Source organism: Colias eurytheme, chromosome 11, assembly GCF_061535395.1.
Source record: "Colias eurytheme isolate Ceu_HAF_F1 chromosome 11, ilColEury1 Martin Lab GWU primary, whole genome shotgun sequence".
Taxonomy (NCBI): Eukaryota; Metazoa; Arthropoda; class Insecta; order Lepidoptera; family Pieridae; genus Colias; species Colias eurytheme.
The window spans coordinates 11,036,424-11,055,800 of NC_142990.1; the positions used below are offsets into that span (position 1 = coordinate 11,036,424).

At 32.9% G+C, this 19,377-nt stretch overlaps 1 protein-coding gene across 1 annotated transcript; it reads left to right on the top strand.

Moving 5' to 3' along the window:
* Positions 1-2,575: 2,575 nt before the first annotated feature.
* On the top strand, positions 2,576-9,065 carry LOC149904869 (very long chain fatty acid elongase 7-like). The gene is made up of 5 exons (XM_090107404.1): positions 2,576-2,641; positions 5,519-5,709; positions 6,638-6,712; positions 7,687-7,986; positions 8,813-9,065. The coding sequence occupies exons 1-5, from the start codon at positions 2,596-2,598 to the stop codon at positions 9,005-9,007; spliced, it is 807 nt and encodes a 268-aa protein (XP_089963530.1). The 5' UTR covers positions 2,576-2,595; the 3' UTR covers positions 9,008-9,065.
* Positions 9,066-19,377: the final 10,312 nt, after the last annotated feature.

Below are 19,377 nucleotides of genomic sequence, written 5' to 3' on the forward strand. Positions count from 1 at the left end.
CAGTAATCTTACATTTCTAGTGGAACCATTCGTATATTGCAGTATATCTTTGTTTATCTAATGATAATAGATATTATTTCTGCAACCGCAATAGTTATTTTGTAAGATAAATCTAAAACTTGTGAAAAATATGAATGTTTTCTTTTATGTCATACTGGTAAGACATTTGGTCTCAATTCTTGCCAAATTGGTATTGGTTACTAGGGCCCCATGTATTACCTATATGACATTCTTTAGTTTATGTTACAGATTTTATTATAATTTTCAAGGATTATAAGATACTGAGATCTACCAACACCTGGATGAGTCAAATATTGACCTATATGATGGACCTATGGAGTTTCTGGCCGGTTCTTCTCCATAGATACTGCTTTCCGAATCGGTGGTAAATGTTAATACTATTGTGACGATTCAAAATTGCTTTTAGAAGAAGTCTAATTGAATAAATAAATGTTTGAGATGAAGATAATCCCCCAAATGACACCGATGAAGCCGCCCAAATACCAGAAAATGATTCTTCTTCCATTCGTCCAATGAGTATGAGTCATTTCAGAACAGAATCGTCACTATGTATGTCATCTTCAGATGTTGGGAGACCATCTCGGGGACGCACATGACGTGGACCAAGCATAAGAGGAGGCTGACCGAGAGGATGGATTACAATTAAGACCTAGGGGTGGACGTGGCAATATAAATACACCGCCGCGCCGGTGCAAAATACTTGAACTGGTCGTTTCTCACCCTTAAAAATACCACCCAACCACCAATCTTTGAACCAAGGTACAAAAAATAGATACAGAACAATGGATAGAATAATAAATATTTAGATTCAAGTTTAAAAATATATAATAACTAAAAAAACATGTAGTTTTTCTTCATTTTCATAAACTTATTACACTTGGAACTGGGACCCCCTGTAATATATACATGACATAAAGAAAATCCAAGTTTTCCACGAAAGATTTTTTTTCCCATTTTTTTGAATATCTATAATTGCATTAGAACAGATACAGCTAATTTTTATTAAAAAAGAAAGAAAAAAAAATCCTGGGTCTCAGGAGGTTAAGCCCAAAATTCGTCATTGCATATCTACCATCACTATAATATCACGTCATTATAAATTATAAACGAATCTTGTTGTGTCTGTCTGTATGTTCGCGATACCCTCAAAAAGTAGGTACTGAACGGATTTTCATACGGTTTCCAACAATTTGACAATGTAAGGACATAAAGGTATTCGTTACTAGCTTTCCGCCCGCGGCTTCGCCGGCATTGTCTAAAACCTAATAAATTATATACTAAAACTTTCCTCTTGAATATTTCTATCTATTAAAAAAACTGCATGAAAATCCGTTGTATAGTTTTAAATATCTAAGCATATATACATGTTTTTTGAAGAATTGAAAGCTCTACATAATATAATGTGCTTTTATAGAAAATACTGTAAAAAATAACCTTTACTTTTTTTAATATTATATCAAAATATCATAGATAAGGTTTGTTCCTCTTTAGTAAAATAATTACCGTAGTGGAATCATTTAAAAAATTGCTTTTTATATATTGTATTAATTAATATTTAATATGAATTATGAAATATGTACGCAAGAGTTTAGTATCCGGGTGTTTGTAACTACACGAGCGTGAAAACTTTAATTATGTTTATCGGACTAAACTAGCTGCACTTCGCGGTTTCACACCCATGGATCCGCTCATATTGCTCTTAGCGTGATGGTAATAATAATAAACCACGTTTAAATAGCCTTCCTCGATAAATGGGCTATCTATCACCGAAAGAATTTCTCAATCGGACCAGTAGTTCCTGAGATTAGCGCGTTCAAACAAACAAACAAACTCGTCAGCTTTATAATATTAGTATAGATTAGAGTTAGACTACGTTTAAATTTCCTCAGACAACAGACAAAACCGCAATAAAAAGCTAGTGATGATATAAATATTAATAAACCATCGTATTCCAACTTATTACGTATATACAATTCATTGACCATTATTTAAATTGCAAATGCAGAATAATCAATAATAAAATGTATGACTCTTTTACACTCGGGTGTGGCCCGATTTAAAGCGATTAGAAAAATATCGCGAGATATTTATAACAATTAACAATGCAAAATTAATTCTATTAACAATATTAATATAAAGACTGTGTAAGCAAGAATATTTTGTTTATAATATGAAGTAGGGTTTCATATTATTATAAAAAAACTAATAACTTTTACCAACTTTCCATCTCTGTGAAAGAAATAATGCAAAATAAAACTGTATATTACTTTATTTTATTTTAAATCGATTCTGTTGTACTTTAAGAGTAATTCTGTTGTACTTTTGTCAATTTACTATTCTTTTAAAAATAAAAGGAGCGAGTGAAAAGCGAAAAAATGAATGAACATGCTATACAGGCTGTAAATAGAGACATAGAGACCAAATCGTAGAGTAGGTACCTACGCATTTAATGTCAATGGTCTATAATTCAAACCGCGGTTACTCAAGCCACACAACTAATTAAATAATGAATTTCTTCAATAATTTTTAAAATATTTTATTAAGATGTAAGACCGTGTGTTGTCGCCGAACAATATGGACGTCAATGAAACGAAAATCTATAAATACCAATGGGACAAAGGTGAGTTATAATTATATCTAATTTTAGATTTTGGCGGGAATTTCTTCTGCTAAAAAAAAGATACTATGCATTTAACACTGGAAGTCTGAATGAAATGTTCAATTTGAAAGATTATTACAAAAAAATAAAAATGTTCTAGACACATAAGTCGATACTTATTAATTATTAAAGTAAACACCAAATGACATGCATTTTAGTGCTGTTTTTAATAAGACATTTTTTTAAATTAGATAAATAAATTTAAAGTTTTTATGGCTTTAATTATTCTTTCCTATACTTTTGTGAATATATATATTATATTTATACATATCTTTATATTATATTCTTACATATTATATTTATGCTCTGCCCTATCCCTCTCCTCTAACTAATTTCCTTGCGTACTCCGGTTGTCTGGAAGAAATCGCTATTTAGCGATAAGACCGCCATTTGTTTTAATTTATAATTAGATTAAGTTCATATTTATGTTATCTAAGAGCAATAAAGGATAAATAAATAAATAAAATGAATAAAGACTGAAATATGGTAGTTGTAAATCAGAAAAATTAAAATTTTCTTTATGTAGGTACTATGACCCTGTTTACCTACTGTCCCCAAAATACAAAACAACAGAAACCTTATGAGGTATTTATAATGCTTAAAACAAATTACATTTTTAATATAGATAAAAATACCAAAATATAAAATTTACAATCCATAATAATATTATAAATGCGAAAGTAACTCTGTCTGTCTGTCTGTTACTCAATCACGCCTAAACTACTGAATCAATTTTCATGAAATTTGGTATGGAGATATTTTCATACCCGAGGAAGGACATAGGCTACTTTTTATCCCTAGAAAATGACGCAATCCCGGAAGTCCCACGGGAACGGGAACTATGCGGGTTTTTCTCTAACTGCGCGGGCGAAGCCGCGGGCGGAAAGCTAGTCCGCAATAAAGCAGAATAAAAATGGAATTTTAAAATATTTTTAAGATGGCAGATACAGAGAGAAATTTTATTTACTTTAATGTTAGTTGTTACGATTCATCATACTAGTTACCTAACTATATAGTTTGAAATAATTTAAGATTTTACTTCTATAATTTAATTGATTTTTTATCTCATCTTTATGCCAATATAGTTATTATTTTTAACCATGATCCAACAAAGGAGATTCAGAAAACGATAAAGTAATAAACCACTTAAAATAGTATCTACTGAACCATCAATTTCAATTATTGTTATTTGAAAGCTTCTTATGTTCTGATAAGTACCAAATTAACTTCAAAATTATTCTTATCATCCATAAAAATATATTTATACAAAAATGTATAACGTGGACACTGGACAGACAGGTGGACAATGTACCTACCTAATTATAAAGGTTAAGAATTTCCAATTTTAAATGTAAATTATTATTTAGATTTGAATACTTACTACTTGACTTATTGGATTTATTTATGATCTGACTGACGGAATTAAACAATTGCCAAATTATATAACACTAACTGTCCCTGTAAACTTATACATATGTACATTGTACAGTGTACACGCTAAAATCAATAAGAGCGGCGTAATGCAGTTGAAACCGCGGGCCACACTTAGAGAATAAATAAAAATTTGTGAAGTATTCATTGCAAATTGCGGAATGCGGTCTACTAAAAATATAATAATACCCGAGATAATGTGACACAACAACCCTCATTTTGAAAGTAATTATCGTAAATAGGATGAATAATTATTGTTCTCTGTCTCTAGCTTTATTATTGCGAATGTAAAAATTAATTTAGAGAATGACATGGTAGTCCAGTCTGTGGGGAAATGTAAAAACCTCTGCTCTACAAAAGGTGGCGTAGAAAATGTTTTGAAACAATATTTTTTAGGTATGAAAGGTTAATAAAAATCCAAGTTTTCGACCTTGACGGACCCAGGCGCTAGCCGCCATCTTGAATTAAAGGTGCTAAAATTTGGTATAAATAACTTCTCAATTGTTATTAAATCACAAAAGTGTCTATGAGGGGTTCAAAGAAGACAAAATTACCTACATTTTTTGCATACATGATTATTCTCGTCTTCGTTACTACAAGAACTATTGTATAACACAAAAGTAATGAACAGTGAATTAATTTTGCACGCCTCATAAGCGAAGCGTTGAGGTGGGTACTACTGTCACTTCGCGCAAAACATCTGATTTTTCAAACTTAAAATGTCTTTATGTATCATACATTGCACTTGTAAGATAATACATACACACACATATTAAGAAAAAACATTATTTTTAACGTTCATGATATTTTTGATGTCATTTTTGTTATTTAAACTAGTTAAAAAACAGTTTAAAAAAGTTCTGTCTTGGACGTCCGTGTGTCTGTATGTGCGGATCCTTTTTCTTGTTAACACGATAGCGACCGAAATACTTTACTAATCGAGTCTTTTTTTTTCTCTTACGCTTGAGTATGCTCAGGAATAGAACCCTTTCATTTTTCAGGGTCTGATTCGATGTGGTTTAATTGTTATTAAATAAACAAAAATAATAATTAATAAATAGTTATTAAAAAAAATTATGAGGCGTGCACTTTTGGATTTTCCAAATTATTTCACCTTACGCCGATGTGAATGTAGCGAAATGGCCAAGCCACATATTTTGACTAACGTGTAGAGTTTGTGAAGTTAGGCCTTGTAGAGTTAGGGCGTGTAGTGTTAGAAGCTTGGCTCTACATGAGATCTGATAACTTTTTGACAGTGCGAGTCATATGGGCTCGTCTTGGCAACATTTGACATGAAAATGTTTTTGGTGGGATCTTATTTACGTTTTCAAACCTCAACTCAATTTACAAGTAAAGTAAAACAAATTTTCTACACTATTGAAAATGATTTTTTATTATTATTTTCAGGCAATGGCGTCGACAATTGGTTCCTCATGGGGTCTCCCATACCCGTGATGACGATCATGATCTCGTATTGGCTCTTTGTATTGAAACTAGGACCTATGTATATGAAGAACAGATCCCCTTACCCCCTTATTAATATATTGGGGGTATATAATGTGATTCAAGTAATGATCTCTTTCCTTATATGTTATCAAGTGAGTGAACATTTTTATGATTAGGTTTATTTAATGGGTCCTCTTCACAATGGGCAGCGTTGGGCCAACAAATGCTCGTCGATGTTTGCCGCCAATACGGCGATTATGAATAAACAACTACATTCATGGCCGAGAAAAGACTAGGCTCTCTACACTATCGTGATTGCCTATACTCTCCCAACGCTGCCCATAGTGAAGAGGGTCCATAATTATAGCTGTTTTTATATATGACAGTTTTAAATATTTTCAAATCAAGCGCATACATCAAGAAAAATAAACAAGCACAATAAAAGTTTCAGTTTATATAAAGAATCGTAATGTCGAATGGAAAAATCGACACTGTATGGATGCCAAAAGACACCAACTCATCTACTTATATGAATTTGAAAATTTCTTATTGACTCTTACTGTATATTAATAATTCCACTTTGGTGGAAAACCCTATAAAATAATACAGCATGCAAAAAAAATAGAAACGTGAAATTATTGAAGTGTAAACTGCATACCTAATAATCACTTATAATACCACAAGAGCTTCAAAATTATCGGGTATTTTCCGATAGGTTCGTTGCAAACAAATGAAGGAGTCAAGTTTTTAGTCAAGGTTAAAAAATGACGAGCGCGAAGCGCGAGTGATTTTTCCTGAAAAACTTGACGACTTTATTTGTTTGCAGGGAACCTTGAGGGAAATGCCAGATAATTTTGAAGCTCGTGTGGTATTCGGGAGATTATTTTTCCGTCCCAAATGTCGGCCAATAATTTCACAATTGAATTGAACCTGTCAGTTTGACGTCAATGACCAGAGAAAATTTTCAAAAAATTATCAGTATAATACCATGTAGGTTGTACCACGTGACGTCGAATGGTGCAATTCTATTGGTCGATATTTGGGTCGGAAAAATAATCACTGTCAATTTTTCGTTTTCAGGGAACAACATTTTTGTGGAATACTGGAGTATTGCAGACTGAATGTATAATGGAGAAGGCAGATTTAAAGAAAACTGTGAGTTTACTGTTATTACTACATACTTAGCATAAAACAAAATCTCTTCCCGCTGTCTGTTTGTCCCTATGAATGATATCTTTAAAATAACAGTAAGTAGTAACAGACGTAACAGGCAGTAGGACTAAATTCGTAGTAGCAATGCAAAAAGTGATATTGTGTCAAATGTCCTTTTTACAACCGTAGTTTTGTACCTACCTATATTTAATCACAATATGCGTCAAATAATTCATAGCTTGTAGAATTCTAGTATTACTGGATTGCTGCCTAAATAATTAAATATTCATTAAGTTATGAACAAAGAAAATTAGGATAGCAAATAAATTTTAAACAGTACAAAGTTCAATAATTAAGTATTTACATTAAAATCAAGGTCTAAAATTTAGGTAGAATATAAATCATAATCAAATACAAGCACGGCCTTATTATGAATTATTAGGTACTAGCTTTCCGCCCGCGGCTTCGCCCGCGTTTTCAAAGAAAAACCCGTTCCCGTAGGATTTCCGGGATAAAACCTATCCTATGTCCTTTCTCGGGTATTAAAATATCTCCATACCAAATTTCATGCAAATTGGTTCAGTAGTTCAGGCGTGATTGAGTAACAGACAGACAGACAGACAGAGTTACTTTCGCATTTATAATATTAGTATGGATTATTATTAATATTCAATGTAAAATTGTGCTGCCTGAACTTTTAATATTTTATTTCATTACCTATTATTAAGCATTTCAACTAAGCAAGTTACATGGTATAATTAATTCCAATTGTTATCTTAACCTTTGTGAAAAACGTAAACGCTGTTCAAAGTGATATCTGTTAGAATTGATACTAAAGAAAGATTCGATTTTTTGTTAATTTTATAAGTCAAAAACTACCTACTCGATAGACTAAAAATTATCTTATCATTGTAGATTTATCATGCTTTAATTTTTCAGAATCAGGCTATATTTTATCAAACCTTTTCTTATTCCAGGCTACAATAGGCACATACACATACTTCCTGGCAAAAATAACAGAACTCCTCGACACGATATTCTTCATACTCCGCAAGAAGTACAACCAAGCGAGCTTCCTTCACATATACCATCATTCCTTTACCGTTCTGAGCACCTGGGCAATATTGAAGTATGAACCTAATGTAAATGCGGTTGTCTTCTTGGGGACTATCAATTCGTACGTCCATATTGTTATGTATGCGTATTATGGGCTGTCTGCATATCCAGAACTAGCGAAGTATCTATGGTGGAAGAAGTATATCACTAAAATGCAATTGGTAAGTTATTTGGAATTTAAAATGTTTCAAGAAATAAAAGGTTTCCCGGAAAAGATGGCTTAGAGCCACGCTGATATTTGTACCTACAATTCATTTTGATATAATATTGATAAGTTTATGATTGTAGAACTTAGAGTATATAATATACTAGCGGTCCGCCCCGGCTTCGCCCGTGGTACATATTTCGCAATAAAAAGTAGCCTATGTCCTTTCTCGGGTATCAAAATATCTCCATACCAAATTTCATGCAAATTGGTTCAGTAGTTTAGGCGTGATTGAGTAACAGACAGACAGACAGAGTTACTTTCGCATTTATAATATTAGTATGGATTAGTACTAGCGGTCCGTCCGGCTTTGCCCGTGGTACCTACATAAACTATCCTATCTCTCAAGTTGGATCGAACTGCACATGGTGTGCGAATTTTATTATAATCGGAGTCCATTGAGGACAACCATTGTGACACGAGATTTATATGTAATAAGAAGATGAAGAATAAAAATAATAAATAAATAAAAGTCTGTCTGTCTGCAAACCAATGTAATGTACAGAACTTGTCATGGCTTTTCTTCATTACCACAACGCGTGGGGGTCATAAAGCATTTCAGAAACGACACCAATTGCTCTTTGCGATCTTTCTGTGATTGTTACCAAGCGGCATAAGCGTTTTAATTTAATAAGCCATAACACTAAATTCGTTATGCATCTTACTGTGACCACGCGTTGTGAGCTATTTATTCGAATTAAATATAGATTTAGATTAGATATATATTTATCTTCTCATTAAGAATTATTTTTCATCTTTATATTTTTCTTATTTCTTTACAGGTGCAATTCGTCCTAATTTTAGCGCACTTTTTAACCGAGTACAAGCTAGCCAAATGTAAACCCTCCTACGTAGTTACAACTCTTGTGTGTGGAAATTTATTATTATTTGTTTATTTATTCACTGATTTCTACATGAAGACGTACAAGAATCAATCTGAAGAAAATAATAATAAGTGCTCAAAGAAAGTAGATTAGCGTATTATTAGATTTAAGAAAACATCGCTTTAATATTATACATTTTATTTATTTTGAATTTGTTTTATTTCCCAGGAAAGCTTTATTTCATTTATCCTATTATATTGATCCTTCAGAACCTTCTTAGAAATAAAAAGCAAGAAATATTCATTCGCTTACTCAAAAATACACTAAACATCATACATACAGTCGTCATACATTTTTATTTAAAAAATTGGACGAATTAGAAAAACATATAATCCATATTCTTTATGGTACAGCGGTTAACTCGTCAGCGTAGAACCGAATCCTGGGTTCAAATTTAAGTTGAGACGAGGAAAAAAAACGTCTCGGTCTGGCAGGACGCAAGGCGGATCACCAAGTAGTAGGTCCCTAAATAAATCAGTGTCCTACTAGGACACACTATACTTTACTATGTTCTACCTACCGTTAAGAAAGATTTGTCTGCAAAATTATAACGCTCCAAATATCACTAGTTCTCATCATCATCATCATTCCAGCCTTTCAAGACGTCCACTGCAGGACATAGGTCTCCCCCAAAGATTTCCATAACGACCGATCACCACCGGCCTGACTCCAGCGGCTCCCCGCCGCTGTAGTAGTAATTATACTATAGTAGGGGAGCCCAAGAGGGGATTTTGGGATTTACTCGAGCGCGTCAGATTACTATAAGGGACGGTAAGTACCTTAGCTATTCATTAGTACCTCTAGTCAATATGAGCAGTTATGGTTGGTGGGTGCGCTCAGGGGCCCCGCTGGAAATTTTGAATAATCCATAATTCCCTAAGGTTGAGCTCTAATCGTCAGATTAGCGAAATGGGGACTTCTTATATTGTAATTAACCCCCCCATATATTAATCTGATGCGCTCGAATAATATTACTTTAATTTTTTTCCCTTTCTTCATAGCGATTAAATCGCACTTAAATATTCAGATTAATGTATATTTTATTTCAGTGACGTCCTGGAGCATGCAAAATATCAATATCTAACGCGATTGAGTATTTCCAAGCCAATTTTTTTCTTTTTTAACAAAAAAAAAATCAAGAAACACTTCCCCACCGCTAAAAGTTAAAACATTATAGGAACTTTTTTCTCGCTATGGTCTAATCTACCAATTCTAATAGGTTCCCGTGACGCTCGAGTAAATCCACATTTAGCATCATGGGCTACTACTACTACCTAATTAATTATTTACATTGATGATTTTGCGAATTTCGCTTGTTATTCGTCATTACATAAATCGGCTAGTGTAATCATTTATTTTTGTAGCATAGGTGACAGTCGTAGGTCAAAATAATTATCAGTGAATTTTCTATTAAGTCCATGGTTCACATCCATTTATATAATAATTTTTAAATAGGTAAACATTATGACCCTTGCCTTGCTATTTTTTTATAATTTAACTTTCCGATTTTATATATTACTAAGCTCGGTAGAGTCTAGAGATGAAGATAATATTATATGTATTAATAGAAGTTCTACCGATTCTAAAAGCCACGTTTGGTAGTATCTACTACCTACTATAGAGGCGTTCATTTAAATTAATAAGGATAACAAGTATGCGTCAATTAATGTTGATTGACAATTATAATTTCAAGAGAAACGCAATGGCTCTAGCTCTACCACTGAGCTCTACTATATCACTACATAGTATAAAACAAAGTCGCTTTCTCTGTCCCTATGTCCCTATGTATGCTTAAATCTTTAAAAATACGCAACGGATTTTGATGCGGTTTTTTTAATAGATAGAGTGATTCAAGAGGAAGGTTTTAGTATATAATTTATTATGTTTTAGACAAAGCGGGCGAAGCCGCGGGCGGAAAGCTAGTTTTATATAAATTCTTTAATTAAAATATACGTTTAGTGACATGACTATTATTATATTTTTAAAGTGAAACTTTTATTACATCGTCTCAAACTTTTTGGTCTGTGTAGCGCATGTCGCGTGTATCGCGGCTGCCGAGTAGGTATACCTACTCGGCAGCCGACCGTCACGCGACATGCGCTACACAAAGCAGTGTTCGGAACCGTTCGAACAGTTTCACTTTTACCGTGGTTTCATAAAACCACACAACATTTTTTTCTTCAGTCAATCTAAAATGACGCCATTCATATTTAATTTTAGCGACATCTATTGGTATTAACTCTGTATTACTTATATAAATGCCATAAATGCGAACTATAATACAAATTTGATTTACTATACAAACCTAGATGGCACTTTATGGAAAAATGCTTATGTGATAGAGTATAATTTTTTATATGTATATTTATAAAATTAGTGTTTGATTGATTGACGTAGCACTGCAGTTTTATCTTTAGGCATTACAGTTAGTGAAATTAGAATTAGGTATCCATTTAATCATTCATCATTTATAGATAAGATTTTTTTTAAACACTGAAATAAAATCCAACATAAATACTTGGTTGCGTGAAAATTTACGTTTTTTAACAATATGATCCCAATAAGCGTGTTTTTCTTATTCTTTTTTAATAAAGATTTTGCCATGATTCAAAGTAGTGTATTTTATTCTAATGTCTATTTTACATAGAGGGTAGGGTAATTACTATTCATAATGACTTATAATTACACACCTATAGGTAGATAATATTCCTATACTTTGTTGCCGTTGTCCAGTTTATGTAAGGCCAAAATACCGCTCATTTGTAACAGGGGATCGTAAAACAAAAACAAATTAACTTTGCCAACCGTGGTTGGATAGTCTTGACACAAAACATTTAAATTGAACGTTAGAAGTCGCTAATTTACATGAAAGTATTTATTTCAAGCGACTAAAACATGCTAAAATATCTTTGAAGTGAGAAGCTTTTGAATATCAATGATTATCTGTGTGAAAAGCCGTCATAGGCTTTTGTGCTACCAGACTACCATCCAACTCTATGGCAAATTTTCACAGAAATATGTTCAGTAGTTTTTGAGTGATTATGTTACATACCTACGTATTACATCTTTCCATCCTATGCCTTACATTTAGATATTAAAATATATTATACTATTACACCATTGCCTACTTTGGATCTTTCCTGCTAGGACAATAGACGGTGAAATACATGGTAATAACTTGTATTGAAAATTACTTGATAATATGAGATTAATAATATAACAAACAAGACGGCTAGAGGCAAAGCAGCGGGTAATAGTATGTTGTTTCTGCGTTATATTATTTGAACTAAAATCATTTAACAAAGCTGACGAAACAGAATAGAAGAGACACAAACAAAATTAATTACACGAAAATGTCAGTAATCTAACAACAAAATGTCAAAAGTTGATGCATTATTAAGTTCGTAGTAAAAACGAACAAATGTTTTTGCAAATATTTCGGTAATAATTTGTTAAAAGCTAAGCTTTTTAGAATTTTTTTTTAAACTTGCAACAGTGAAGATAAGACAAAAATAAATAATTTGAACATTTTTATTACACGCTTTATATATTAGCTTCACCTGTATGTTTGTAACCGACTTCTTTGGGCGCGATTTTGACCCACTTTAAACGGCCAGATTTCGTTCAAACTTTGTAGATTTATTTAGGACCGATGACAATACAGTATTTTGATAAAATAAATAATAGTTAAAAAAAAAAATAAAAAAACACGCGTTTTATAGAAAACCGAACTAAAAGCGTGTTTTTTAGTTTTTTTAAACTATTATTATTATTTATTCTTCTAAATCCTGATCCTTTATCTTTAAAAACGTCGAAATTTTAAAGGATACAGTGTTTTTCCATTTATTATCTCTATAACTCTATATTTTAATCTTTATTATATCACACTAATAGTTAATGAAAAATTCCTCTCCCACGTAATACAATTAATAAGGAATTAAAAACATATCAATATCAGTTACCTAATTAATTTATAGTACTTATATTGATACTAGTGGTCCGCCCCGGCTTCGCCCGTGGTACATATTTCGCAATAAAAGGTAGCCTATATTCTCGGGTATCAAAATATCTCCATACCAAATTTCATGCAAATTGGTTCAGTAGTTTCGGCGTGATTGAGTAACAGACAGACAGACAGAGTTACTTTCGCATTTATAATATTAGTATGGATTGATTGTGATAATAATATATAACATCCAATTTGTACTAATATTAGGAATGCCTGTCTTTAAGTTTTTTAATAAAATACAAAGAAAAATTCATATTGAGTTGTATTGGGTTTAAACAAATAAATAGAACAACTTTGTCTTTCCAAAATTGATAATCGCATAATATTAAAACTTAATGTATATTTCGGTTATTAATTATTATGCTCTACCAAAAATACTTAAGTAAATATTTTGGTTCATTTCTGTGATTGTTCATATCTTATAATAAACACGATAGAAAACTGGTTTTCATAATTTAACAGTGCAAGGAATACGCATATCCACAGTCCACACCAACATTTAATAAATACGCAATTTCTCATGCGGTTTTCACCTGCATGCAGTTTCAATCCCAAATTTCCCTATCCTATAGACACGATCTAGTTTATACCCAACTTCACATAGAAATGTGACAAAATATCATTAAAAAGGTTATAATTATGCGCATTTATTTCTTTTGAAACATCGTGTTAGCCGTGAAAACAAGTCTGACTTGACACAATTGCTAAATCGCAAAACAACTGAATCTGTGAGCCTATTGGGGGAAAGGTGCACTAAAGCCCTTGAAAATATTACATATTATTGTATGCATTGGCACATTTTTTGCGAACTACTTGCAATTCTTAAACATGTTTGTTCCGGTGCATCGTTAGTAAGGTAAACACCTACTATTGTTAGAGGCTAGCGCGCAAGAGCAACTTTTGTCTCCGCAACTATTTTGTCTCTCCCATCAACTCTATGGGCTGATAAAAAAGTCTCCCGCGCACTTTCTTACTAGCTAGCTCTTATATTATAATATATAATATACTAGCGGTCCGCCCCGGCTTCGCCCGTGTAATATTTAGGTTTCCTCTCCATAAGAACCATCCTCGTACTTCAAGGAATATAATAAAAGAAGAATTATCGAAATCGGTCCACCCGTTCACGCGTGATGCCGTGACCAAGGAAAACGGGTTTATTTTTATATAATACGTATACATATAGATAGATTATTATCTGTGATCATATATTATAATTGCAAAATACTTTTTTCATTCACGCTTTCGGCTAAACGACAACTCCGATTTCGATGAGATTTGGAATGAAAATATTGGAGAACAAACATTAGCTTTAACTTTGTTGTTGATTTCGATCCCTAAAAGTCTGTAATTAACTATGAAGGAAGTTTTTGCCCGTCGTTTTATCCGTGGTAAAACAGACAAAACAGGGAGGTGATACAAGTAGGTCACCTCTATTGAACTAAAAAATGAGAAAAGTTTAGTTTAGTATACTACTAGCTTTCCGCCCGCGGTTTCGCTTTGTCTAAAACATAATAAATTATATACTAAAACCTTCCTCTTGAATCACTCTATCTATTAAAAAAACCGCATCAAAATCCGTTGCGTAGTTTTAAAGATTTAAGCATACATAGGGACATAGGGACATAGAAAGCGACTTTGTTTTATACTATGTAGCGATTTATAATGACGAAATCATTCTCAATGCATTAAATAATACTATTTATTTACGTAATTAGTTCACGGATAATATACTTAAATCAATTTTAAGATATATCTTCCACATGGAGAGTTCAAAATCCTTTTTTTTTTTTTTTTTTTTTTTTATAGTGGGGAAATCTTCCAAAGATACCCACGGCCCCCGGGGAAGGAGCCGTGGGTTATGTCGGATTCTTACCGACTAAAACCCCACTGTGTTCCGTCGAGCCGCTTTAATGATGGGGCCGCGGGTATTTGTTGGAATTCTTCCGCGACAGAGTTCAAAATCCTACTATGTAACAATCATATCAAGTGCAACACCACTTGCATTTATTTGCATATTTTAAATCTTGGAAACCTGCAATTACCTCTTTCATTATAACCATCTTATTTAGGTAAGACTTAAGATATCTAATTTGGTACCTCTTCACAGTCTAATTGTTATTTGCAAGAGTAATTTCAAATCGGATTATAGAATTTAATTTCTATTGTAGTAGGCACTATATTTCACTAGCTGTGCCCCGGGGTTTCACCCACATTGCTGCGTTCCTGTTGGTCTTACGGTGATAATATATAGTTTATAACCTCTCTCGATCAATGGGCTATCTTACACCGAAATAATTTTTCAAATCGGACCAGTAGTTCCTGAGATTAGCGCGTTCAAACAAACAAACTCTTCATCTTTTTAATATTATAGTATAGATTGACATAATGAATCTAAACGAAGGCCAACGCATTTAATATGTCGCAAAAGATACCTATATATAACAAATATAACCTCTATGTTTGTTTTTGCTCCAGTTAATTCTGCGGAAATATGTCCTTGACAATTTCATTCTGCATACATGCAATGTATGTATTTTTGAAGTGAAACTTATTAGGCGCTTTGAGAGTAAAATTTCAAGGTCGCGTCATGACAATGGTGTCACGTCATTGAGTTAGGTGACGATTTTGGTACCAGTTGGATCTTGCCAAACGAAAGTTACCTACATGATATTAATTAAAAACGTAATAAATTGATTGCATTAGCATTCAAATTCAAATTATTGTTAAAATAATTTATGTTTATTATGTAATGCATTTGTTAATTTGCGTTTTAGAACGAAATTGTTAAGTGTTTTTGCATATAATCCTGCATTGGAACTGGCTCTAAGCTTCCTGTATAAACAAGATACATAATATATAATTAATTATTAATCTAAACAAACAAGGAAAAATCTTAAATAATGGTTGCGACGTAAAAGAAAGACATACAAACTAATTTACTTTCGAATTTATATTAATACTAGCTTTCCGCCCGCGGCTTCGCCCGCTTTGTCTAAAACATAATAAATTATAATATACTAAAACCTTCCTCTTGAATTACTCTATCTATTAAAAAAACCGCATCAAAATCCGTTGCGTAGTTTTACAGATTTAAGCATACATAGGGACATAGGGAAAGAGAAAGCGACTTTGTTTTATACTATGTAGTGATTACTAGCTTTCCGCATACATACACAAGATATAGGGATATAGGGAGAGAGAAAGCGACTTTGTTTTAAAGTTTTAAGTTGTGGTGACTAGCTGTGCCGCGCGGTTTCACCTGCGGACGAACCCACAATATGATGTACTTTTAGTCATGACGTGTTATTCTAATGTATAGCCTACAATACTGTAAATTTTCATCTAATTCCGTTCAGTACTGTCGTGAAAGTGTAATAAACACACATACATCCATCCACAAAAATTGTCGTATATGTAATAAAATTTGTAGGATTAAAAAGGATAATACCCATAAAAAGCCGAGAGTCATATTTCTTTAATAGTAATATTATAATAGTACTAGGTTTCCGCCCGCGGCTTCGCCCGCGTAGTCAAAGAAAAACCCGCATAGTTCCCGTTCCCGTGGAATTTCCAGGATCGCGTCATTTTCCCGGGATAAAAAGTAGCCTATGTCCTTTCTCCTGTATCAAAATATCTCCATACCAAATTTCATGAAAATTGGTTCAGTAGTGATTGAGTAACAGACAGACAGACAGAGTTAATTTCGCATTTATAATATAATAAGTATATAAGTATAATATTATTATGTACATATATATATATAAGTATAAGTATGGATTGATTGTCAAAGTTCACTGACCCGTTGGCTTTTATGAAATGTTTATTAACGACCGTGCACTTTATACCGAATTATAAGTTCAGAGGAATTTCCGTTTCCGTTATGAATCTTGAACTATATAATTGAAATATCATCTTACTTCCTACAAGCTTACTAAAGAATGTAAATTTTGTTTACATCTTTGTCACTCATTCACCTAAAAACCGCACCTAACTCAGGCCCCGGAATCACAGACACAATAGAAAATCTATTGTGTCGTGGACCGATCGGGCCGTTCGGGGCTCAATCGGTTAAGGATACAAACTTTTATCATTTTGAAAAACTTACACAAAATTAAGAGTAGAGCAATTAAAAATATATAAATAACATTAATTACTTACTTATATAATATTTATAAAATAAATATTTTTCATGTAAACTTTTACAAGAGTTTTCGAATAGCCATTTACTTAAAACTATCGTTTCTTCGGAAGGATCTTTCTAAAGATTTTTGGTCGGGATCATCTGTTGGATTAGACAGATCCTTGCATAGACGTCGATAAATTAGAATTAATCATTGATTTTTCTAATTTTTTACATCACTACATAGTATAAAACAAAGTCGCTTTCTCTGTCCCTATGTTGTATGCTTAAATCTTTAAAACTACGCAACGGATTTTGATGCGGTTTTTTTAAATAGATAGAGTGATTCAAGAGGAAGGTTTTAGTATATAATTTATTTGGTTTTAGACAAAGCGGGCGAAGCCGCGGGCGGTAAGCAAGTGTAATTATAATATTTACATTTCATATGCAATTACATACATTTCCAAAAAAACTCAATTTCTAAGTTTAATTATGATTTATAGTTTTCAATAATTACAAACATATACTACTTACTTAATTGTAATCCATTGGATTTTATATTCTGTAATGAACTAATGACGTCAGCTCAAGGCTACTTCTGAAAAAATATTATATACACTATAGGTCCGCCCCGGCTTCGCCCGTGGGGCCGTGGTACTTATTTCGCAATAAAACGTAGCCTATGTCCTTTCTCGGGTATCAAAATATCTCCATACCAATTTTCATGCAAATTGGTTCAGTAGTTTAGGCGTGATTGAGTAACAGACAGACAGACAGAGTTACTTTCGCATTTATAATATTAGTATGGATTTTCATTTTAAACTAAATAGCCCTTGGATTATGGACGATTACAAAAAATATTTAAATGAATATACATTTTTACGGATTGATGGTTTTTATTAAACAAGAAAACAAAAAGCAAAAGGCCTTTATTGTGAACTTATTCTATGCAATTATGTTTTTGTAATGTATAGATTAAAATGCTTATGTAGTTGTACTGTGTACATTTACAATAAAAGTAAATGAGGAATTTACTTTTTTTTAAATCACTGCCATTATAGTAAAACCTTATCCTTTTTAACAGATAATAATATCTTCACTAATATTATAAAGAGGAAAACTTTGTTTGTTTGATTGTAATGAATAGGCTCATAAACTACTGGACCGATTTTAAAAATTCTTTCACCATTCGAAAGCTTCATTATCCAAAGGATAGGTTTTATCCCGGAAATTCCACGGGAACGGGAACTATGTGAGTTTTTCTTTGAAACCGCGGGCGGAGCCGCCGGCGGAAAGCTAGTATTATAATACTCTTGTCTTTGCTTCGATCCTCGGCTAAATAAATCCAACCTTGTAGTAAGATGACCCTAGTCATTGGTTTTTTAATTCAATAACAGAATCCCATAATTCATAGTTTGGGAATATTCAAAGAGTATGAAATAGAGCCATCAATGCGTCATCATCATCATCATCAGCCCATATACGTTCCCACTGCTGGGACACGGGCCTTCTATGAGGGTACAGGCCATAATCCACCACGCTGGCCTAGTGCGGGTTGGCGGTATCAATGCTTTATTATATTATCACAGAGATTGACCGCCGATTGAAATTGAATAAAAACTATTTTATCAATAATGAAAGGTAGTCCAAGTTAAGCAAAAATTTGTGAATATCCGCTGTGCTGAACTCTTTGATTAATAGTCATAATTAATATTTTATTAAAAGCAAGCTCAGTGCCTGTGAGTAATATCAAAATACCACTGTAATAGTTAGCTATTTATTATGGGCTCTCTTCACAATGTAGCGTTGGGCGACCGGCAATCGCTATAGTGTAGACTGTAGAGGGCCTAAATGTCTATGATCGGCCGTCATTGTTAATTTTTTTTCCTAAACTAATCGCCGTAATGGCGGCAAACATCAACAAAAAATTTTGTTGGGTCAACGCCGCCCATTGTGAAAAGTGCCTATTATCAAATTACACCCTCAGCATCCTCGTGCGTAGACTTCAATCTAGTTACTCTTTTTGCCATCTTTTAGCTGCCATTCTCAAAGACCGACAACACTATCTACAATGCCCGTGACTTTTTGTGATATATTTTATACTAGTTCTCCACCCGTGGTATCCCCTGCGTTGTCTAAAACTTGACAAATTATATAAGTACTAAAACCTTCCTAGATTACTGCTCTATGTATAAAAAACGCATCAAAATCTGTTTCGTAATTTAAAAGATCAGCATAGTGTTGGGACAGACAGCGACTTTGGTTTATGCTATGTAGTGATTATTAGTCGCTCTCCGTAAAGGTCCCAATTCACACAATCAATTGTCCGATCAC